Raw genomic sequence first — 24,774 nt, 5'->3', positions numbered from 1 at the left:
TGGCCTGGGCCTGTGGCTGGGGCTGGGCCTGCATGGCTAGGGGCCTGCATGGCCTGGGGCTGGGCCTGTGGCTGGGGCTGGGCCTGCATGGCTAGGGGCCTGCATGGCCTGGGGCTGGGCCTGTGGCTGGGGGCCTGCATGGCCTGGGGCTGGGCCTGTGGCTGGGGCTGGGCCTGTGGCTGGGGCTGGGCCTGTGGCTGGGGCTGGGCCTGTGGCTGGGGCTGGGCCTGTGGCTGGGGGCCTGCATGGCCTGGGGCTGGGCCTGTGGCTGGGGGCCTGCATGGCCTGGGGCTGGGCCTGTGGCTGGGGGCCTGCATGGCCTGGGGCTGGGCCTGTGGCTGGGGCTGCTCTAAAGGCCTTTTGAAGGCCCATCAGCAGAGCATGGATCACCAGCTCTTAGAATAACTCACTTTCACCCCACAAGGAAAAATGAAAACCAGTCAACTAAATGTTTTAACACAAACCCTATGCCCTCTAATCTGGTGAACAAATGTAGCCTATAGTATCAAATGGGTGGAAATATTTAAGTACTTCAAACCTTTCTGGAGATACGTTACTTTTTGATCCATTTCTTTGATCAGAGAGAACAGCTGTAAATCATTAGATGTGTTTCCGGGCGTGACTCCTATCACTCATCTTTCTTCCTGTGTGTTCATCTTCAGGTCCAGTCTATGGTTCATAACAGCCAACACAAGGAGGGTTTGGAGCTCAACACCCTGCTCTCCTCACCACATATCCAGGTGAGGCTTCCATCCATTCCTACTGGAATGACCAATTATGTGTCTCTGTGTGTAACCGCTGTGTCTCTGTCGTACCTGCGGCTCCGTCCCAGCATAACCCATATCCCCCTGGCTCTCAGGGCTAGAGTTTGTTCAGGTCAGGAGTGTGTTGATTCAGCTGTTGGCTCCTAATCTCTCTCCCACATCCTTCCTCTGCGTTTATACTATATGGCCAAGCTGCATTCCCCTGAGCCCTGTACACTTCTTCTGCAATGTAACCAAGCTGCCTTCCCCTGAGCCCTGTACACTTCTTCTGCAATGTAACCAAGCTGCCTTCCCCTGAGCCCTGTACACTTCTTCTGCAATGTGACCAAGCTGCCTTCCCCTGAGCCCTGTACACTTCTTCTGCAATGTGACCAAGCTGCCTTTCCCTGAGCCCTGTACACTTCTTCTGCAATGTGACCAAGCTGCCTTCCCCTGAGCCCTGTACACTTCTTCTGCAATGTGACCAAGCTGCCTTCCCCTGAGCCCTGTACACTTCTACCGTTCCCTTACACTCAGACTTGTCTCTGTTCCCCACATCTACAATTATTTTTTTATTTATTTAACTAGGCAAGTCCGTTAAGAACAAATTCTTATTTACAATTTCGGCCTACCCCTGCCAAACCCTCCCCTAACCTGGACAACACTGAACCAATTGTGCGCCACCCTTTGGGACTCCTGATCACGGCCGGTTGGGACACAGCCTGGAATCAAACCAGGGTCTCTAATGACGTCTCTAGCACTTCAATGCAGTGCCTTAGACCGCTGCGCCACTCGGGAGGCCAGTGATGCTGCTGCTCCTCTGAGACCAGTGCATGTTCAGTAGGGAGGGACGGTTTGAAACAGATTGATAAGGGAGGTACTACCTGAATGTTTTGCTACTGTGTGCCCTACTGAACATGACCCAACACACAGGAGGATGGAGGAGAGGAAGAAGGTCGACCTAGTGAGGTAACTAACCAGGCCTTTCTCCCCAGGGGATGATATGGCTGTTAGTCTGTTACTACTTACTGAAGGTTTCTTATCATGTTTCTCCTCCTGGATTTTCTTCCTTCCACATTAATCAAATCAACGTTTATTGGTCACGTAAACAGATCTGCAGATGTTATCGCAGGTGCAGCGAAATGCTTGTGTTTCTAGGGGCAACAGTGCAGTAGTACCTTGTAATAAAAATACACACTTAATCTAGAAAATAAATATAGGATGAGCCTTGACTAGATTACAGTGTATACATATAAAGTGGGTGAAACAGCATGTAAACATTATTAAAGTGACCAGTGTTCCATGACTCTATGTACAGCAGTCTCTAGGCTGCAGGGTAGAGTACCGGGTGGTGGCCGGCTAGAGCAGTGACTAAGGTTCAGGGCAGGAAATAGAAGAATAGCAAGGGGCTCTGGAAGTAATGACTACAGTACTGTTAGAGACAGGTCTCTGTGCGTGTGGATGCGTGCGTTCATGTGCCTATATCTGCCTGTGTTTACTTTTCAAGTCACTGAAAGTTAACCTACTAAGTCTGATTGTTATCTTCAAGTAAGCCCTGTCTGAGCCAGAACCGCCCATAGGGGCAGGAGCATATCTCCTGTTTCTGTAGAGTGAGGCAGCTTGATGTACAAGTACATCCACTAGAAATGATGCTCGTCTTTCACATGGCCTTACCCCCCAATCCATCTCCTTAAAGCTGACTGGCAAGCGGAGAGGTGTGACTGGACCGGGGATCGAACCCCTACGTTAGGCCGGACACTAACCACAAGGCCACTGAGTTGGTGTGTGTGCATATTGTAAAAGTCTAGGAGTTAACCCAGAATGTATGACTGGTGCTCTCTGTGCTGCTGGCCAGTGGCTGTTTGGTGGAGAGAGGATAGGGAGGAAGTGATGTTGTGTTTCCTATAAAAGTGTCTAGTTAACCCAGTAATTCTGACCAGCATGTCCCCTGTCCCTCCCCAGTAGGTACTGCTGTCCCATGACTGTATGGCGTCTGTGTCTTGGTGTGCCAGTCTAACCTGTGTCTCTGCATCCAACCCTCTAGCAGCTAGAGTCTGGTTAGTTAACCCAGTAAGGCTAACCCTATGTCCCCTGTACCTCCCCAGGCGGTGCTTCTGGCCCATGACTGTGTTGCGGAGCAGGAGATGCAGATGGAGCCCCTGACCCCTGACCCCTGTGAGGCTCTCACCCAGTGGGGAGGGGAGACTGTCAAGATAGTCCGCATGGAGAAGGCCAGGGACATCCCACTGGTGAGAGAGACTCCTTTAAAACACACCAACAGTCATGAATCATCATATGAGCAGACATAGGGTGTCTGAAAAGTCCCAGCTGTCAAATCCTCGGTTCTTCCAGTCTTTGTTTTCTCAATTCTTCTCTCAAAGCTTATTGGAGGAGATGCGCCAAGGTCCCTCCCTTCGGGATCCCCCCCAATGAGCTTTGAGAGTGTAGCGATGAATCAAGTACGAGAGGAATCGAGGATTTGACCGCTTGTATATAGGTTTTAGGCTGGGTTTCTGTATAGCACTTTTTGACAGCTGCTGATGTAAAAAGGGCTTTATAAAATACATTTGAATGAATGTACACTTTTCAGACAAAGCCGACATCTCTCATATAAGAAAAGTTGAATCCCTCCTGTATCTATCACTAACCTCTGTTCCTCACCCTGTGTATGTACGGCAGGGTGCGACAGTGCGTAACGACATGGATTCCGTGGTAATAAGCCGCATCGTGAAGGGCGGGGCGGCGGAGCGCAGTGGGCTGCTGCATGAAGGAGACGAGGTTCTGGAGATCAACGGAGTGGAGATCAGAGGGAAGGACGTCAACGAGGTCTTCGACATCCTGGCCGACATGCACGGCACCCTGACCTTCGTCCTTATCCCCAGCTCACAGAACAAACCCCCACCCATCAAAGAGACTGTGGTGAGTACAGACCAAACCCCCGCCCATCAAAGAGACTGTGGTGAGTACAGACCAAACCCCCGCCCATCAAAGAGACTGGGGAGTACAGACCAAACCCTCGCCCATCAAAGAGACTGTGGTGAGTACAGACCAAACCCCCGCCCATCAAAGAGACTGGGGAGTACAGACCAAACCCTCGCCCATCAAAGAGACTGGGGAGTACAGACCAAACCCTCGCCCATCAAAGAGACTGTGGTGAGTACAGACCAAACCCCCGCCCATCAAAGAGACTGGTGAGTACAGACCAAACCCCCGCCCATCAAAGACTGGGGAGTACAGACCAAACCCCCGCCCATCAAAGACTGTGGGGAGTACAAACCAAACCCCCACCCATCAAAGAGACTGTGGTGAGTACAGACCAAACCCCCACCCATCAAAGAGACTGTGGTGAGTACAGACCAAACCCCCGCCCATCAAAGAGACTGGGGAGTACAGACCAAACCCTCGCCCATCAAAGAGACTGGTGAGTACAGACCAAACCCTCGCCCATCAAAGAGACTGTGGTGAGTACAGACCAAACCCCCGCCCATCAAAGAGACTGTGGTGAGTACAGACCAAACCCCCGCCCATCAAAGACTGTGGGGAGTACAAACCAAACCCCCACCCATCAAAGAGACTGTGGTGAGTACAGACCAAACCCCCACCAATCAAAGAGACTGTGGTGAGTACAGACCAAACCCCCGCCCATCAAAGACTGTGGGGAGTACAGACCAAACCCCCACCCATCAAAGAGACTGTGGTGAGTACAGACCAAACCCCCGCCCATCAAAGAGACTGTGGTGAGTACAGACCAAACCCCCGCCCATCAAAGAGACTGTGGTGAGTACAGACCAAACCCCCGCCCATCAAAGAGACTGTGGTGAGTACAGACCAAACCCCCGCCCATCAAAGAGACTGTGGTGAGTACAGACCAAACCCCCGCTCATCAAAGAGACTGTGGTGAGTACAGACCAAACCCCCGCCCATCAAAGAGACTGTGGTGAGTACAGACCAAACCCCCGCTCATCAAAGAGACTGTGGTGAGTACAGACCAAACCCCCGCTCATCAAAGAGACTGTGGTGAGTACAGACCAAACCCCCGCCCATCAAAGAGACTGTGGTGAGTACAGACCAAACCCCCGCCCATCAAAGAGACTGTGGTGAGTACAGACCAAACCCCCGCCCATCAAAGAGACTGTGGTGAGTACAGACCAAACCCCCGCTCATCAAAGAGACTGGTGAGTACAGACCAAACCCCCGCTCATCAAAGAGACTGGTGAGTACAGACCAAACCCCCATCAAGGAGACTGGTGAGTACAGACCAAACCCCCACCCATCAGAGACTGTGGTGAGTACATATCAAAACCCCCATCAAGGAGACTGTGGTGAGTACAGATCAAAACCCCCATCAAGGAGACTGGTGAGTACAGATCAAAAACCCCGCCCATCAGACTGTGGTGAGTACAGACCAAAACCCCGCCCATCAGAGACTGTGGTGAGTACAGACAAACTCTGCCCATCAGAGACTGTGGGGAGTACAGACCAAAACCCCGCCCATCAGAGACTGTGGGGAGTACAGACCAAAACTCTGCCCATCAGACTGTGGTGAGTATAGACCAAAACCCCGCCCATCAGAGACTGTGGGGAGTACAGACCAAAACCCCGCCCATCAGAGACTGTGGGGAGTACAGACCAAAACCCCGCCCATCAGAGACTGTGGGGAGTACAGACCAAAACCCCGCCCATCAGAGACTGTGGGGAGTACAGACCAAAACCCCGCCCATCAGAGACTGTGAGGAGTACAGACCAAAACCCCGCCCATCAGAGACTGTGGGGAGTATAGACCAAAACCCCCGCCCATCAGAGACTGTGGTGAGTATAGACCAAAACCCCGCCCATCAGAGACTGTGGCGAGTACAGACCAAAACCCCGCCCATCAGACTGTGGTGAGTATAGACCAAAACCCCGCCCATCAGAGACTGTGGTAAGTATAGACCAAGACCCCGCCCATCAGAGACTGTGGTAAGTATAGACCAAAACCCCGCCCATCAGAGACTGTGGTAAGTATAGACCAAAACCCCGCCCATCAGAGACTGAGGAGCACAGACACATCTCCATCTCCGACCACCTCTCCTCTCAGCTGTGATGTCCGTCTGTCTGTAGCAATCACACTGTTCCAATGGTTCTTATTGGGTTGGACAGCATGGTTCTGACCCATAGCCAATGTTGCTTTGATTCCCACATGGGCCACCACATACTGAATATGTCCTTATGAACACTACATTGTTTTGGATTATAAACTGGGTGGTTCGAGCCCAGAGTACTGATTGGCTGAGAGCCATGGTATATCAGATTGTATGACAAAACATTTATTTTTACTGTTCTAATTACTTTGGTAACCAGTTTATAATAGCAATAAGGCACCTCGGGGGTTTGTGGTATATGGCCAATATAACAGACCTTCTCGGGCCTTATTGCTTAATTAGAGCATCTGCTACATGACCATATTTACAAATGTGAATCTTAATGTAATTCTAGAATATATACAGTATAGATTAACTAGAAAAACTAAGGTAATGTCTTGTGTCCTCTTTTCCACCAGGTCCATGTGAAGGCTCACTTTGACTACGACCCGTCTGATGACCCGTACGTGCCGTGCAGGGAACTGGGCCTGTGCTTCCAGAAGGGAGATATCCTCCACATCATCAGCCAGGACGACCCCAACTGGTGGCAGGCCTACAGGGACGGAGACGAGGACAACCAGCCCCTGGCCGGGCTAGTACCAGGTACGCTACCCTGACCCCAACCAGCCCCTGGCCGGGCTAGTACCAGGTACGCTACCCTGACCCCAACCAGCCCCTGGCCGGGCTAGTACCAGGTACGCTACCCTGACCCCAACCAGCCCCTGGCCGGGCTAGTACCAGGTACGCTACCCTGACCCCAACCAGCCCCTGGCCGGGCTAGTACCAGGTACGCTACCCTGACCCCAACCAGCCCCTGGCCGGGCTAGTACCAGGTACGCTACCCTGACCCCAACCAGCCCCTGGCCGGGCTAGTACCAGGTACGCTACCCTGACCCCAACTAGCCCCTGCCCGGGCTAGTACCAGGTACGCTACCCTGACCCCAACCAGCCCCTGGCCGGGCTAGTACCAGGTACGCTACCCTGACCCCAACTAGCCCCTGCCCGGGCTAGTACCAGGTACGCTACCCAGCCTCTACACAGATTGAAGGACTGTTAAGGAGAACTTTGCTTGGAAACCTCTGAATGTTATCTTATGCTATTTGCAGTTTTTAATTTTGTGTGTGTGTGTTGCTTTCTTGGCCAGGTCTGACTTGAAAAAAAAATGTCAATCTGAATGTGACTTTTCTGGTTAATTAAAGGATAAATAAAATGCCTCTCAACAAACTGGACCAGTTTCAGGTCATTAATGTAGGTCATCAGACCGTGTTTAACAACATCTCTTCTCTTTGAAAATGCAGGCAAGAGCTTCCAGCAGCAGAGAGAGGCCATGAAGCAGACCATAGAAGAGGATAAAGAGCCTGAGAAGTCTGGAAAGCTGTGGTGTGCTAAGAAGAACAAGAAGAAGAGGAAGAAGCTCCTTTACAACGTCAAGCAGAATGATGGTAAAGCCAGCTCAGAAGAATTCACCAAGTACATTTACAAACACCCATGCTTTTTCCATGACATAGACTGACCAGGTGAATTTTATGATCCCTTATTGATGTCACTTGGTAAATCCATTTCAAATCAGTGTAGATGAAGGGGAGGAGACAGGTTAAAGAAGGATTTTGAAGCCTTGAGACATGGATTGTGTATGTGTGCCATTCTTACCCTAATGGGTCAGACAGAATATTTAAGTGCCTTTCGGAAGGAGTATGACAGTAGGTGCCAGGCACAACGGTTTGTGTCAAGAATTGAAATGCTGCTGGCTTTTTAATGCTCAACAGTTTCCTGTGTGTATCAAGAATGGTCCACCACCCTAAGGACATCCAGCCAACTTGACACAACTGTGGGAAGCATTGGAGTCAACATCCCTGTGGAATGCTTTTGACACTTTGTAGAGTCCATGCCCTGACCAACTGAGGCTGTTCTGAGGGCAAAAGGGGGTGCAACTCAATATTAGGAAGATGTTAGTAATGTTTTGTACACTCAGTGAATATTGCAGGTGTCGTGCAGTTTAGGATGGCTGGTGCGGAGTGCGTAGTCTCTTAGTCCCACTCCCTATGGACCAGAGGGCTGGAAGTAGAACGTGGTAGTAGTGCTGTAGCAGAGATGTTTGCAGACTGGTGTAGAATGACCCTATGTGGGTACCCTGGGCCCGTATTCAGTGTCTCAGAGGAGGAGTACTGATCTAGGACCGGTTTTGTATTTTAGATCATAGTGTATGAGATTATATTGGGCACGGCGGATCTGATCCTAGATCAGCACTACTACTCTGAAACTCTTGGTGAATATGTGTACTGGTTGCTGGAGGGGCTGTTTGTCTCTGGTTCTGGAATGTGCTTGTTTTAATGCTTATGCATTATGCATGTGAAGTTATTCACACTTACTCTTCCCTTATCACTATTGACTGTTACTCATATCTCTAATACCCGGGTTACTATTTATAACCTGAGCAAAAAATAGCCCTAGAAGTCGTAGGCCTGAGAAAGAGAGATCACTTGCTTTAGCCAAAAGACGATGTACTAGGAAAGTTTGTATTTTCTCTGTAATGGACTGTGGTTGGAATGACCCCAAGATATAGTAGAAGAAATGACAAGAACAGGATAAATGATGACGTTTCAGCTAGAGGCCTTTCTCAGGTTCAAGTCTTTTTCATTATACCAAGATAGGAATAGTGTTTGAAATTGAACTAAAACTGTCTTGTTCCTGTTTTGTCTGTATCTCTGCTGCTCCCCAGACAACGACAGTGAGGAGATCCTGACCTATGAAGAGATGGCGCTCTACCACCAGCCAGCCAATCGAAAGCGACCCATCGCCCTGATTGGTCCTCCCAACTGTGGGCAGAACGACTTGAGACAGAGACTGCTGTCCAGCCAGCCAGACAGATTTGGGGGAGCTGTCCCACGTAAGTGTCAAATTGATCAAAGTTTATTTTCAGGAGTGAACTTTCCCCTGCACACCTCAGTGCTCCCTGAAGGCTTTCCTCAAACTCTCTCTTGGACTTATTCACTGTACATGTATTATCAGGCTGATCTATGTAGGTACTAGTCCATTGTCGAACGTCAGGTACTGCGACGACTGAGGGACGAGCTTTGCGTAGGAGTGACACCATCTGACGCCAGACAATGGGTACTAGGTAATGATGCACTCGTATGACATTTTTGGCCGATACGATATCCGATATTTTCCTTGACAAAAAAACCTGATACCGACATTTAAAATTTGAGCGGCCTTTTAAGCATTCTAGTACAGTTAAATCGTTAACACACACATAGACGCAGTAGTCTAAGGCACTGCATCTCAGTGCAAGAGGTGTCACTACAGTCCCTGGTTCGAATCCAGGCTGTATCACATCTGGCCGTGATTGGGAGTCCCATAGGGTGGCGCACAATTGGCCCAACGTCGTCCAGGTTTGGCTGGGGTAGGCTGTCATTGTAAATAAGAATTTGTTCTTAACTGACTTGCCTTGTTAAATAAAGGTTACACACACACACACCACACTGACCAAAAAGTTATTTTGTTGGCATTTACGTATGTCCCCATTACCAGTAAAATATAATCAAAACCTATTTCTTTCACTTACTTGCTGTGCTGTTTCGTTGTTCAGTCGTTTCATTCTCAACCAGGATTTCTATGAAACGCCGTTTGGGTCTTTGCGTGTCAAGAAAGATGCACGTCAAATAACACTATGATGTGTCAAGTAAGCTTATTGACCAATCAGGACCTGAATATGACTGCACATCACATAATAATTTAACTCGTTCATACATTTTGTATGTAGTTATTACACATTGATTACATTATCACTCGTATTTCATATGTCACAACAATTCATCGATACGTATGCTATGACGCTGGTAAAGTTGTCTCGCGCACCTACAGTGCTGGTCATAAAAATAAAAAAAAGCTAGCTAACTAATGGATGCAAACAATGTTCTTCCCCAAAAACATAGCAAAATGAAAAATCTGTTTCAGTAGCATATAGTTAGCTAGCTAAATATATAGCTAGGTGTCATCTAAAATAACCTTAATTTATAAGACCGTTCTTGTTTGATTAATGGTCGGACCCATCTATGTGAAGCTAGCCACAATAAGGATTAGCCACAATAGTGGACTTTGCGGTTAGCCTTCAAAATAAGTTTGTCATTGACAGTGATGCAATTGAATACAAATAGTAGAATTATGCCATAATTGAATAGATCATGCTAAATGAGGTTGGAGTGTTATATAAAATCAACAAAAGACAATAATTTGTTAATTTGACAAATCTGTTTAAATCACACTGAAGGTATTATACTTTGGAATTGCATTGGGAGTATACTTATTTCACTGTACAGCCTTACTTGTGGATCAGTGACACCCAGAGAACATTAGCATCGTAGCTCTTATTGCGGGACTCTGAAACAACTGTGAATTGAGACATATTTATTGTCAACTGTATATGTGTGTGTATTGAACACTATTCCCAAGAAAAAACAATACTGCGTGGATGTTTGGGTCTGATAACTCTGAGGAGGAGTATTGAGTAGACTGATACCCCATTTCATTGCTCCCCAATCCTTAGGTAAAGCTATACAGTGCAATATGAATGTCAATACGGTCCCGTGTAGCTACACGGTCCCGTGTAGCTCAGTTGGTAGAGCATGGCGCTTACAACGCCAGGGTTGTGGGTTCGATTCCCACGGGGGACCAGTACAAAAAAAAAAAGTATGAATGTATGTACTTGTAAGTCGCTCTGGATAAGAGCGTCTGCTATATGACTTAAATGTAAATGTAAATACAAACAATAGGCTGACTGGGGAGGTGATGTCACAGTCCCGCGATAAAAGCTACAACTCTTAACAGTTGTGTTCTGTGGGTGTCACCGAGTAGACTGTTACCCATTTCACATTTCAACCTATCTAGTCTAAATATAGCATGATTCCACCAATTGTAACCTTCTGCATTACTTTCATAGGTACTTTTATTTTGAAGGCAAACTGCAAATTCCACTATTGTGCCTAATCCTTATTGTGGCTAGCTTCACAACACATAACCCTGTCCGGTCGAGCCTCACTAGCCAGATGAAGCTAGCTGGCTGCTTATAACGTTAGCTTTGGGCTGGCTAGCTATTTATTTTCATGAACTGAAGTTCAATTTCAATAGGTGAACAACAAGTGGCTACCTAGCTAATACTTATTCACAAGAATTCCTAAATCATTGCTAAGGATAATAAAAATGACTGCAGTTTCTACTGGTCATTGTTTTCAGGCTGGTTGTATTGGTGGTACCAAGCTAAAGCTAGCTAGCTACCCCAGAAGTTGCGGTCGAACAAATAATACTTTATTACCAACGCGGTATTGTAAACACATTGTTCGTGGCTGATGGTTGCTTGTTTGCAGACGTTTTTGTACAGCTTTGACAGTGCTACTGATGGTAGTGGTGGCGCTTGTCTTGCACGTACAAATTCACAACATTCTATAATAGAACTGCAAATTAAAAGCTTATTTAACTCGTCAAATATATTTTTTGACACGCAAAGACCCAAATGGCCTTCCATAGTATGTTGTGTAGCTATTACTCTGTAACTTGGTAGGGCAACATTTAAAAAATAGCGCACTTGGTTATGTTAATGTGTACCGGTGCTCGACCAGTCACGAAAACCAACATCACAACAGAGAATGGTTGATTATCAAGAGCAATGAATTCCATTCTCTTGGCGTTAATGGATTTCGCCTTTGCGTTGTCTTGCTGAAATTATCTTATTCTTTCAAATGACTGCTCGACTTGTTGACTACTCGATCCACACCGTAGGCATGCTGGGTAGGCTAGGAATGCTGTGTTGCACGTGTAGAGCTAAATTTTACATGGCGTCATGTACCTGCAGTTGAAATCGGAAGTTTACATACACACTAGTCAAATACATTTAAACTCAGTTTTTCACAATTCCTGACATTTAATCTTAGTAAAAATGTCTTAGGTCAGTTAGGATCACCACTTTAAGAATGTGAAATGTCAGAATAATAGTAGAGAGAATGATTTGTTTCAGCTTTTATTTCTTTCATCACATTCCCAGTGGGTCAGAAGTTTACATACACTCAATTAGTATTTGGTAGCATTGCCTTTAAATTTTTTAACTAAGGTCAAATGTTTCGGGTAGCCTTCCACAAGCTTCCCACAATAAGTTGGGTGAATTTTGGCCCATTCCTCCTGACAGAGCTGGTGTAACTGAGTCAGGTTTGTAGGTCTCCTTGCTCGCACATGCTTTTTCAGTTCTGCCCACAAATTTTCAATAGGATTTAGGTCATGGCTTTGTGATGGCCACTCCAATACCTTCACTTCTTGTCCTTAAGCCATTTTGCCACAACTTTGGAAGTATGCTTGGGGTCATTGTCCATTTGAAAGGCCCATTTGCGACCAAGCTTTAACTTCCTGACTGAGGTCTTGAGATGTTGCTTCAATATATCCACATAATTTTCATTCCTCACGATGCCATCTATTTTGTGAAGTGCACCAGTCCCTCCTGCAGCAAAGCACCCCCACAACATGATGCTACCACCCCCATGCTTCATGGTGGGATGGTGTTCTTTGGCTTGCAAGTCTACCCCTTTTTCCTCCAAACATAACGATGGTCATTATGGCCAAACAGTTCTAACTTTGTTTCTTCAGACCAGAGGACATTTATCCAAAAATGTATGCTCTTTGTCCCCATGTGCAGTAGCAAACAGTAGTCTGGCTTTTTTATGGCGGGCTTTGGAGCAGTGGCTTTCTTCCTTGCTGAGTGGCCTTTCAGGTTATGTCGATATAAGACTCGTTTTACTGTGGATATAGATACTTTTGTACCGGTTTCCTCCAGCATCTTCAAGGTTTGCTGCTGTTCTGGGATTGATTTGCACTTTTCGCACCAAAGTACGTTCATCTCTAGGAGACAGAACATGTCTCCTTCCTGAGCGATATGACGGCTGCGTGGTCTCATGGTGTTCATACTTACGTACTATTGTTTAAACAGAGGAACGTGGTACCTTGAGGGGTTTGGAAATTGCTCCCAAGGAGTTCTTGGCTGATTCCTTTTGATTTTCCCATGATGTCAAGCAAAGAGGCACTGAGTTTGAAGGTAGGCCTTGAAATACATCCACAGGTACACCTCCAATTGACTCAAATGATGTCAATTAGCCTATCAGAAGCTTCTAAAGCCATGACATGATTAACTGGAAGATTCTAAGCTGTTTAAAAGCACAGTCAACTTAGTGTATGTAAACTTCTGACCCACTGGAATTGTGATACAGTGAAATTATCTGTCTGTAAGCAATTGTTGGAAAAATTACTTGTGTCATACACAAAGTAATTGTCCTAACCGACTTGCCAAAACTATAGTTTGTTAACAAGACATTTGTGGAGTGGTTGAAAAGCGAGTTTTAATGACTCCAACCAAAGTGTATGTAAACTTCCGACATCAACTGTAGGTATGCACATCAGCTTTGATATCGGTTTTGCACATCGGCGTTAAACTTGACATCGGGCCGATACCGTTGTTGGCATTTTTAGCTAATATCATCCTATTCTGATATGTTCACCGATTATATTGTGCATCCCTTGTACTAGGTAGTAAAGCTTCTAGATGTTTTGGGGGCAAACCATCTGGTCAATGAGAATGTCTTTGTACTGTAGGGAGTTAATATTCCTCAACACATTTGGAGGGTATAGATTTTGATCATTTGTATTCATTCCAGATATGATTTTTCAGTCAATGTCTATTGTATCCCTTCCTCTGTCCTGTTCTTGTTTTGTTTTTTTAAGCCATAAAAATGTTGATCATTTGTTTTATTTTTGCTCATTCTAGACACGACACGGAACAGGCGTGATGTGGAGGTGAGTGGGAGAGACTACCACTTTGTCTCCCGCCAGGCCTTTGACATGGACGCCACTGCGGGGAAGTTCATTGAGTCGGGAGAGTTTGAGAAGAACCTGTACGGAACCAGCACCGACTCTGTCCGCCAACTCATCAACACGGGCAAGATCTGCCTGCTCTGTCTGCACACACAGGTGAGGGGGAGAGGCTAAGGGGGGGGGGGAGGAAATAATATAGAGAGTTGAAAGGGAGAGGAGGCCAGACAGTGAAAAGAAGAGGTATTATAAGAGAACATAAATTGTCTATGTTGCTGCCGTGTCTGACTGGGAGTTCTCTCCCTCCTCTCACCAGTCGTTGAAGACTCTGCGTAGCTCGGATCTGAAGCCTTACATTATCTTCATCGCTCCTCCCTCCCAAGAACGGTTGCGAGCCCTCCTGACCAAAGAGAGCAAGAACCCAAAGGTACTGAATCCTTCGAACACCACAGCTGTTTTCTCCATCGTTTTGACCCCGAAGGGTCTTGTCTGTCAGTAAGGTTGGTTTACTAAGCCTTGGTCAAGCTCATCCACTTGACATCTCGCAATCAATCATTATTCGAATGTATTTTATAAAGCCCTTTTTACATCAGCAGTTGTCAGTGCTTTGCAGATACCCAGCGTAAAACCCCAAAGAGCAAGCAATGCAGAAGCACAGTGCCTAGGAAAAACATCAAGCTAACCTGGGGAAACATGCTCAGTGTTCCTTTTTTTTATCCCCAACCCTTTCTCTACATCAGCCAGAGGAGCTGCGTGACATCATCGAGAAGGCCCGTGAGATGGAGCAGAACTTTGGCCACCTGTTTGATGCAGCCATCGTGAACACAGACCAGGACAAGGCCTATCAGGAGCTGCTGAGGCTGATCAACAAACTGGACACAGAGCCACAATGGGTCCCCTCCTCCTGGCTACGCTAAGGGCCGGGGCAGTATAACACACCCACAGTGCTAACCCTGACTAGAGCCCTGTAAAATCTGCAATGCACAGAAAGTGAACGGAATCACAGAATCAAATACATTGAAACACAATTCAACAATATGCTAACATTTATTGAACTTTGTAGGCAATCAACTAAATGTATTGAAAATGTATTCATTTTCCCAAGTTTATCATAAGACATGAACAGAATGCATCAGTGATTCTTATTTCCTGCGAGTTTCTGAATAAGCAAAGAGAAATCCTCGTCTGTATGTGCAGTGCGTGCGTTTACCACTTTGTGTAGCCATTAGCGATGATGCTAATGAAAAGTCTTCTAGTAGATGGAAAGCCTTTCACAAAAACCTTCAGTTAAATGTTAACTACAAAGTAGCCTATGCTGACCTGGCAGAATTATTATATTATTTGCATCAATCCAGTGGGTATTTGTTTTGCGAACTCTGTCATCGCATGTGAGCTACAAAAACACTGCTAAACAACAGCCTCTTGCTAGCACGGGAATTAAAGGGTAACTACACCTGAAAATAAACATTTTTTAAAAATGTTCCTAGACATCAAAAGGGGTCTCTCGATGTGGTTTGAGCATTGTTGTGGACTTAGAACATCCAATTTAGTTGTTTTCTATTTTAAAAGTGTGATTTTGAGTGAAAACCTGAAAAAACAAGGGGAAACGGAAATCTGGAAAAACTAAAATGTATAGGGCCCTACCTGACACGCACACACCGCTGAAGATTTGTCTTGTTCCAATTCTCCAACCACAATCACTGTGTGAGACAGGTAGATCCTCAATCACCACAAGCTGAAGATGAATGAAACATTTACAGCTTATCACTATTATGCTTAACTGAACTCTTCTATTCACTTCTGAGACTACCTGGGGAAATTAATTTCAGTTACTTTTGCTCTGATAATTTGTCCTTTTTTCCCCTTTTTTTGTTTCTTTATTTCTCTTCACTAAATTAACTATTCACATTCCAAGTAAGAAGTATGTAAAGACTTGGCACTTGTGGCAGAAATGTAATTAATGCTTCTATCCTTTTGATAATTATTTATAATTGTAAATATATGGTATTTTAAATAAGTTTTCAAAGATGAGAAGAAGAACCCATAGCTTCTATGTATGACATATTATTATCCAGTCAGTGAATGTCTCTCCTACACAGAGGTTGTTGTACCCATGCTCTGTCTGTGTGAGGTCAGGTGTGTGTGTGTGTTCTCTAATGTCGAACTGACATCACTCAGCCATAGTCTTGAGTGTTGGCAGTAAAGTGCCTCTGATCTCTAACATAGCAGATGGGAATGGGATTAGGCTACTACAAGTATCATCATGGATGGGATTTGTTCACCTAATGAAACTATATCTGTGAGGTGATAACACCCAGGTGTAGGATTGCATTACCTCAGCATCTGGGCTCTCTTTCCACTGCAGCAGCCCTGGGTTCAAATACAATTTGAATCATTTCAAATACTTTAGCTGTGCTTGATTGAACAATAGAATAGTCCCACAAGTGCAAACCCTACCCCCATCTGGCACTCCAGGTAGATGAAAGCAAAACCTGAAAGTATTTCAAATGCTATTTGAACCCAAGTCAGCACTACCCTACAGCACAGCACAATGCTGGAGGTTTATCTAACTGGTGTTTTGACATCACAATAATTAGATCTGAGAGGTGCTTAAGAGTCACTGCCTCATTCTAATCTACTTGCTTTATACCCTTTTCAAACTATCGTGCCAATCAACACTACTGTGCTGGCTCTGATATTTTCTTTTCACATTGTCTCTCCAGCATGGTCTCAGAAACTATGGTGGGTCGTAATCAGGCCAGTTCTGCTCATTTTGGTTCGGCTCAGTACTAGAGGATAATAAACTAGCCCTAGCCCCACCTCTCACCTCTACCCAGCGCTATAGGGTGTATTTATTACGTTTTGCAACAGAAACCATTTACCGTTTTAAGAACCAAACTGAAGCAAATGGTACTAAATGAGGAGGGACCTACCTGAATTTGTCCAATAGACATTTTGTCGTTCCAAAGCGTTTTCCGTTTGTAGTAAATGGTTTCTGTTGCTAAATGCTTTGCAACAGACTAAACATTTTACAACAGAATCGGCGTAAATAATATACCCTTGGTCATAACTAAATACAAAAAACTGTCCTGTCCAGAATCAAAGGGTTTAAACCAACATTGATAATGAAGAAAGATTATTAGAGGTGTTTAAAAGTTTTGACACTAAACCCCTCTGGGGTAGCTTTTGTTTTATCTCAGTATTCATCATGCATAGTTCCTGTGCTACTCTGTAGGAGTGTAACCATAGTGAATGTAACCAGCACTATTCTATTCACAGAAAACACTAAAGAATATCTGAGCACCGCTGTCTGTGGTATTATCTTAATTATCAGTACTTTGTTTGAAATCAATGCATTTTCTAATTCACTGAGATTCATTATGAACGATCCATCTATGCTGTATTTTTAATCTGATGGTTTTCACCACAGGTGATATTTTAAATGTGTGACATATATTTTCTGTGTTTTGTTTTCAGAGCTGTTATTGAAATGGGTCTGGGAAATGAACTTGCACGAACCGATAAGCCTAAATGCGGGGAAAAATAGCCTACAATTTTTAAAAATTGTTTGTATGTTGTTGCATGTGGTTAAGGTATGTTCATGGGTTGGAGCTCACTCCCGTGTGTGTGTGAGCGCGCAGAGGCAGGACTCACTGAAATGCAGGCAAGTATTATCTCTCGTAGACACAATGGGGAAACAGTCTTAACAAAGACCTGTTTCACATATTATAACAGCATTTTCATTTTAATGTGGGTTATTATTGATGATATTGTGGTGTCTAGATATTTGACATTGATATATATATAATGTTAAAAATAGATGTATTATATACAAAGTAATGCACTTGTAGAATGATCACTCTGCCACCCTTCCATCCCTCCCTATTGCTTCTGGAACCAGAACTGAGGTTTACGTAGAGTTCTGCTGGTACTGTCTCCATGACCCGCTCAATTCAAGCCTGATCCCAGATCTGTTTGTGTTCTACCCAACTCCTCTGACTATTTCTGTCATGTATGCCATAGTCAGAGGAGTTTGTAACAAATTGATTTATTCAGTGTCTCAGAGTTGGATTACTGATCTAGGATCAGGTCATCCCTGTCCATATAATATTATTCATTATGATATCTCTTCAGTCTGTGCAGTACACATCGTGTGTAGATGTTGAGCTGTTAATTGGAAGTAGAGTTATTGAATGTAAGGTTACTATATTATTTTTAAAAACAGTTTTTATTTCTGTAGATCTGTTTTTGTAGGAATTATTCATGTGAATTAAAGACCAGATTGATAGAAGTAGTGTTTGGTTCTTTCATTTCTCCAGCACTGGAGGGGGTGGGGGGGCTTTCCTGTTGTTCTCTATTGCTCCTCTAATGTCCCTCAAGGAAGGAGGGAGGCAGATGACCAAATCTTTGAATATCCTACTCCTTGAAGTTTTCCCTTTAGTGTGTGTACTTTACTGTATTTATACTTGGGATATCACTTTGCAACAGTAAAAGTTCACAAATCACTGGAGGATGTGTAACATTTTGTATTTAACTAGGCATGTCAGTTAAGAACACATTCTTATTTACAATGACTGCCTACGCTGGGCCAATTGTGCGCCGCCCTCCCTATGGGACTCCCGATCACAGCCGGTTGTGATACAGCCTGGATTCAAAACACTGAGATGCAGTGCCTTAGACCGATGCGCCACTCGGGAGCCCCTTTTCTGAATCGTGTTCATGCCATTTTTATTGTGTAATACTGTATGTAAGTGGTCAACTCAATGTGAAAGAGTAATCGATCTACCAGTATGTCCAGTATTTATGAACTTGCTCTACCAGTATGTCCAGTATTTATGAACTTGCTCTACCAGTATGTCCAGTATTTATGAACTTGCTCTAACCAGTATGTCCAGTATTTATGAACTTGCTTCAAAACACTCAGAGCGACACCTTGTGGGGAAAAGGAAGACTACTAATTTAGATGGGAACACTATCAGAAATAAATATCAATGGTAAAAATGTTTTTGAAGGTTTCCAGTTCCGCTTCCGGGTCAGATCGCATGTTCGTGCATGCTGATGAAATAGTTAAATTCGATCTTCGAAATTGTTACTTTTTGAAATTACTATTTTAATGTAACAACTTAAAGATATAGTTAAATATCAAGATTTGGATATCTGTAGCTTTAAGGTGAGTACTTAAAGTTTGAGTGTCATTATGTTCTGAATGAATGAATGACTGGTGATGAAGGCATGAGACTCAGCAAAGCAGCGTAAGCTAGCTAGCATATTCATCTGGCTATCCTATCCAGCTGATCCTCTACTACACATTATCAGTAGCTAGCTGATGGGGTTAACTAACAAATAATACTAAAAAAATAATCTAGCTGAAAGTCCTTCAGACAGAACTTGTAGCTGGACTAGAAGCTAGCTAACTAACCGATGAGCATATGCTAAGTTGTATAAGGACAACTTGCTTGCTACTGTAGCTAGCAAGTTGTCTTCGTACAAGTTAGCATATGCTCATCGGTAGTTAGAACTTGTAGCTGAACTAGAAGTTAGCTGTCTATGATCATTTGCTGTATAACGTTAATGGTCTGCCTCTTTCAAGCATTACCGCCTGTGTCATAAAGGTCCAGACCTCAGCGATGGCATAATGACATAGGGTAGTGGCTACAGGCAGAATGAAAATACAATGACTAGCTACTATCCTCTGCAATGTACTTTATGGTCTCCTCTCGTCCACATAGAGTGAAGAATGCCGTCATTCAGCTGTAGATTCTACCAGCACAGGTTTCCAGAGGTGGAAGATGTGGTGATGGTCAACGTGCGCTCCATCGCAGAGATGGGCGCCTACGTTAGCCTGTTAGAGTACAACAACATCGAAGGCATGATCCTACTGAGCGAGTTGTCTCGCAGACGTATCCGCTCCATCAACAAACTCATCAGGATCGGACGCAACGAGTGTGTGGTCGTCATCCGAGTGGACAAGGAGAAAGGTAGGAGGAAGAGTCCTGTCTGTGAATGTGATGGCCTGTCTTGTAGCCTGGTCCCAAGGACTGATGGTTAATTTCCCTACTCTCTCTCTAGGCTACATTGATCTGTCCAAGAGAAGAGTTTCACCCGAGGAGGCAATCAAGTGTGAAGACAAATTCACCAAATCCAAAACAGTATGTTGTCTAAGTCCTCACATCATCTCCATGTTCATAGTGTAATACCTCTACCAGCTAGTACAATGTCATCTTGTGCCTTGGGCTGAAAATGCAGAAGGGCTGGTTATGTTAAATTTATAGTACTTTTAAATGTGTTGGCAAATTATATACACTGCTCTAAAAAATAAAGGGAACACTTAAACAACACAATGTAACTCCAAGTCAATCACACTTCTGTGAAATCAAACTGTCCACTTAGGAAGCAACACTGATTGACAATAAATTTCACATGCTGTTGTGCAAATGGAATAGACAAAAGGTGGAAATTATAGGCAATTAGCAAGACTCCCCCAATAAAGGAGGGGTTCTGCAGGTGGTGACCACAGACCACTTCTCAGTTCCTATGCTTCCTGGCTGATGGTTTGGTCACTTTTGAATGCTGGCGGTGCTTTCACTCTAGTGGTAGCATGAGACGGAGTCTACAACCCACACAAGTGGCTCAGGTAGTGCAGCTCATCCAGGATGGCACATCAATGCGAGCTGTGGCAAGAAGGTTTGCTGTGTCTGTCAGCGTAGTGTCCAGAGCATGGAGGCGCTACCAGGAGACAGGCCAGTACATCAGGAGACGTGGAGGAAGCCGTAAGAGGGCAACGACCCAGCAGCAGGACCGCTACCTCCGCCTTTGTGCAAGGAGGAGCACTGCCAGAGCCCTGCAAAATGACCTCCAGCAGGCCACAAATGTGCATGTGTCTGCTCAAACGGTCAGAAACAGACTCCATGAGGGTGGTATGAGGGCCCGACGTCCACAGGTGGGGGTTGTGCTTACAGCCCAACACCGTGCAGGACGTTTGGCATTTGCCAGAGAACACCAAGATTGGCAAATTCGCCACTGGCGCCCTGTGCTCTTCACAGATGAAAGCAGGTTCACACTGAGAACATGTGACAGACGTGACAGAGTCTGGAGACGCCGTGGAGAACGTTCTGCTGCCTGCAACATCCTCCAGCATGACCGGTTTGGCGGTGGGTCAGTCATGGTGTGGGGTGGCATTTCTTTGTGGGGCCTCACAGCCCTCCATGTGCTCGCCAGAGGTAGCCTGACTGCCATTAGGTACCGAGATGAGATCCTCAGACCCCTTGTGAGACCATATGCTGACACATGCACATTTGTGGCCTGCTGGAGGTCATTTTGCAGGGCTCTGGCAGTGCTCCTCCTTGCACAAAGGCGGAGGTAGCGGTCCTGCTGCTGGGTTGTTGCCCTCCTACGGCCTCCTCCACGTCTCCTGATGTACTGGCCTGTCTCCTGGTAGCGCCTCCATGCTCTGGACACTACGCTGACAGACACACAGCAAAACTTCTTGCCACAGCTCGCATTGATGTGCCATCCTGGATTAGCTGCACTACCTGAGCCACTTGTGTGGGTTGTAGACTCCGTCTCATGCTACCACTAGAGTAAAAGCACCGCCAGCATTCAAAAGTGACCAAAACATCAGCCAGGAAGCATAGGAACTGAGAAGTGATCTGTGGTCACCACCTGCAGAACCACCCCTTTATTGGGGGTGTCTTGCTAATTGCCTGTAATTTCCACCTTTTGTCTATTCCATTTGCACAACAGCATGTGAAATTTATTGTCAATCAGTGTTGGTTCCTAAGTGGACAGTTTGATTTCACAGGAGTGTGATTGACTTGGAGTTACATTGTGTTGTTTAAGTGTTCCCTTTATTTTTTGGAGCAGTGTATATATATATACTCAAATATTTTTGCCGGTAAACTTAGACCTGTGTGTCTTCTGTCATGAGCAACTTTGGGTCCTTGAAAAACGCAATATAAATATGTAGTATTATTGATATGACTTTGACAGGTATACAGCATATTGAGGCATGTGGCTGAGGTTCTGGAGTACACTAAGGAGGAGCAGCTGGAGAGCCTGTTCACGCGCACTGCCTGGGTGTTTGATGAGAAGTACAAGAGGCCTGGATACGGAGCCTATGATGTCTTTAAACAGGCTGTGGCGTAAGTACTGACATCCTGGTCCGGGTTGGTGGAGGGGATTCTCTTGTTGAGATCCACAAAATTATTTCCATTCTTAGTTCCAATGTGTTGAAAACAGCAAAGTTCTGTAACTAGAAATGGAAGAAAATGGTTCTAGACTAGATCCATTTCTCCCACACCAATAGACATATTATTTGACTATTGCACTGGACGTCCCAGGATTGACTGTTAATGTCTGTTTTGGCCCACAGGGACCCAGCCATTTTAGATTGTCTGGACCTGACAGAGGAGGAGAAGGCTGTGCTCATTGACAACATCAACAGAAGACTCACACCACAGGCTGTCAAAATCAGGGCAGGTATGTACATGCTCATCGTACACCTAAAGCTTACCTCTGTACTTGTACATCATTTACATAGCAGTAGCTTGATGAGTTTTGATATAGAATAAAATATTATTCTAACATATTACTAACACTTCTCTCCCTCAGACATTGAGGTGGCCTGCTATGGCTACGAAGGCATTGATGCTGTCAAAGAAGCATTGAGGGCGGGGCTAGGCTGCTCCACAGAGGCCATGCCCATCAAGGTCAATAACAACAACAAACCCTCCTCAACAGTCTGTTTTTCTGAACCCAGATTAGACATAGTATAGTCCTAGACTAAAAAAGCATGAATTAAAAGTGACTTCTAGTCCAAGACTGGGCTTAATCTGTGTCCGGGAAAACGTCTGTATCACAACATAGTCCAACATATGATTTATCCCCTCTAAACCTGTCTTCTGCTCTCTGACAGATTAATCTGATAGCGCCGCCTCGCTATGTCATGACTACCACCACGCTGGAACGCACGGAGGGCCTCTCTGTCCTCAACCAGGCCATGGCTGCCATCAAAGAGAAGATCGAGGAGAAGAGAGGAGTCTTCAACATCCAGATGGAGGTCGGTGCAATAGAATGCAACTTTATTGTCCAATTTGCAGCTGAAATATTTTTTGCTGTCTTTTGATACTACAGGAAGAGAGGGAAAATGGAAAAGACCAAGCTTGGTTGAGGTGGGGTGGTGGAGGTTTCATGTAAACTTTCTTGAAACCCCTGCCATACAGTTGTGGCCAAATATACTGTCACTTGTACTTTTCATAAATAATAATCTATTTCTTCTAAAATAATTTGGAATTGAAAAAAATTTGGTCGCCACATCTTATTGGCTTTTCAACATTGCTTAAGTGTACAGCTTAAGTTTACAATTGAAATTGAGAAAATAAAAACAAATGGCATGGGTAAAATTATTGTCACCCTGGAGATAGTACTTGTTTTCAATTTCAACTTGTTTGAAAATAAATAGCGAATTATTATTATTATTTAAGAAATCTAAAAGAGTGCCAATATATTTGGCCACAACTGTATGCAATAAATATATTGGAAATCTTACATACCAGAGATACCACATTAAAACAGCATTAAAAACGTCAAGAAGGTTCAGGACAGGACGCTTTTAATGTCAATTTGTTTGTCTTCCTGTGTGTTGTCTTCCCCTCCAGGCGAAGGTTGTGACAGACACCGATGAGACAGAGCTGGCACGCCAGCTGGAGCGACTGGAGAGAGAGAACGCTGAAGTGGACGGAGATGATGAGGATGGAGAGATGGAGGCCAAGGCAGAGGACTAAACTAGAGGAAAAACAGACGGATTGGATACAACGACAAGACCAAATATACACAGTCCAGGGCCCATATTAATAAAGCATCTCTGAGTAGGAGTGCTGATCTAGGACCAGGTCCTCCATGTCAATGTTATTCATAATGATCTTAAAAGGCAAAACTGATCCTAGATCATCAATCCTACTTTGAGATGTTTCATGAATACAGGCCACAACAAACTTCAATTTCAAATCAAATCGTCCATTCTAGAACACGAGCCTCTGTTGGTCAGTACCAGGGACCCTCAGGAAGACTGAACCAGAGAGACGGCTACAGGTGCTGACTATCATACTGCCAAACACAGAACTGGGAAATGCCCCTGTCATTCTCCCAATGGACAAAATAAACACATTCATATTATTAGTGAACCCTAGCTGTTTGAATTGCGTCCCAAAGGTGAACAGTGTGGTCGGTTGGGTTAGAGTGAACAAGCAGGCTGTTGCTGTAACCAACTCCTCTGTGTGGAAGTGAGGATACAATAGAGAATAGGACCAGGTTTGGTGGGGTGGTCATCTCTTGTAGACTGACTACGTAAACATCTGACCAAATGACTCCAGATTTTTGCTCTGGGTTAACTGAGATTAGTGGGGTGGTGACTTGGTCCAATACTTAATGATCTGTAGCCAACTCTTTGTTACACATACAGAATGAGTAGAGGTTCACTCCAAGATAGATTCTGGGAATATCATTTGTTAGTAGATATGCATATCAAGCAAATAAGGACATTTTTTAGGATTGAGGTGTTTTGAAAGTGGCCTTGTCTTTCTCCCCAACTCCATGTAAGGACAATGGTTTTCTGGTCTTTTTCCACCTCACTCTTTTTCAAGTGAAATGTTGGAAAGGAAAAGTATACTGCTCATCCTGGACTTGCATGGCTCTTATAAGGATGCATTTGTAAGGCTATTATAAGAGTGCATTCTGGGTTCATTTATATGTTTACAGGGCTACATTCTTCATATAACATTAAACGTTATTATTTTTGTTGGATATTTTCAAATGAATGTGTTATCTTGTCTGGTTAGAAGTGATTTGAAAGTGACATCCACCTAAATGTGAGATGCATTTGTAGTTTGTCTGCACTACAAATCCAATTTCTTGTTAGCAATTGGTGGTAGTTGCCGCGTTCATGTCGTGTCGGGAACTTGCTTACTCGTAGAAAGATGATACTCGAGTTTCCCACTTGGGAAGTATCAGAATCAACCAAGAAGAAGCTCTACGCAAATAACCTAAGTTAATTTTATCTCAGAGGTCCC

At 44.8% G+C, this 24,774-nt stretch overlaps 2 protein-coding genes and 1 non-coding gene across 4 annotated transcripts in view; all 3 read left to right on the top strand.

Moving 5' to 3' along the window:
- LOC129812826 (protein PALS1-like) overlaps positions 1-17,999 on the top strand; it is a 50,937-nt gene extending 32,938 nt beyond the window's left edge. Inside the window, 9 exon segments of the mRNA XM_055864724.1 lie at positions 663-740; positions 2,849-2,992; positions 3,423-3,662; positions 6,283-6,466; positions 7,162-7,305; positions 8,583-8,750; positions 13,665-13,867; positions 14,025-14,135; positions 14,449-17,999. Coding sequence (XP_055720699.1) covers positions 663-740; positions 2,849-2,992; positions 3,423-3,662; positions 6,283-6,466; positions 7,162-7,305; positions 8,583-8,750; positions 13,665-13,867; positions 14,025-14,135; positions 14,449-14,625 — 1,449 coding nt within the window. The 3' untranslated portion in view covers positions 14,626-17,999.
- trnav-uac (transfer RNA valine (anticodon UAC)) lies at positions 10,462-10,537 on the top strand. Its single transcript has one exon. It is a non-coding gene; the product is annotated as a tRNA-Val (tRNA).
- Positions 18,000-18,733: 734 nt separating the features above from the next.
- On the top strand, positions 18,734-24,508 carry LOC129812825 (eukaryotic translation initiation factor 2 subunit 1-like). Of its 2 annotated transcripts, none has more exons than XM_055864722.1 (8): positions 18,734-18,878; positions 19,438-19,686; positions 19,778-19,857; positions 21,698-21,849; positions 22,080-22,186; positions 22,319-22,416; positions 22,623-22,766; positions 23,365-24,508. In XM_055864722.1, exons 2-8 carry the CDS (start codon positions 19,446-19,448, stop codon positions 23,488-23,490), a joined length of 948 nt encoding a protein of 315 aa, XP_055720697.1. In that variant the 5' UTR covers positions 18,734-18,878; positions 19,438-19,445; the 3' UTR covers positions 23,491-24,508. The 2 variants fall into 2 exon arrangements, with proteins under 2 accessions (XP_055720697.1, XP_055720698.1); XM_055864723.1 differs by lacking the exon at positions 18,734-18,878 and adding an exon at positions 18,920-18,960.
- The last annotated feature ends 266 nt before the right edge of the window (positions 24,509-24,774 follow it).

This window comes from Salvelinus fontinalis, chromosome 16 (assembly GCF_029448725.1).
Source record: "Salvelinus fontinalis isolate EN_2023a chromosome 16, ASM2944872v1, whole genome shotgun sequence".
Lineage (NCBI taxonomy): Eukaryota > Metazoa > Chordata > Actinopteri > Salmoniformes > Salmonidae > Salvelinus > Salvelinus fontinalis.
The sequence above is the reverse complement of the archived record's forward strand: the minus strand, read 5'-3'. Positions and strand labels throughout refer to the sequence as shown.

What these genes read in the sequence shown, in the direction of transcription:
- LOC129812825 (XM_055864722.1), top strand. Translation starts at nt 19,446, where the DNA reads ATGCCGTCATTCAGCTGTAGATTCTACCAGCACAGGTTTCCAGAGGTG. An exon ending in GTCTTTAAACAGGCTGTGGC is followed by an intron (nt 21,850 to 22,079) that starts GTAAGTACTGAC and finishes TTTGGCCCACAG; the next exon opens with GGACCCAGCCATTTTAGATT. An exon ending in TCTTCAACATCCAGATGGAG is followed by an intron (nt 22,767 to 23,364) that starts GTCGGTGCAATA and finishes CTTCCCCTCCAG; the next exon opens with GCGAAGGTTGTGACAGACAC.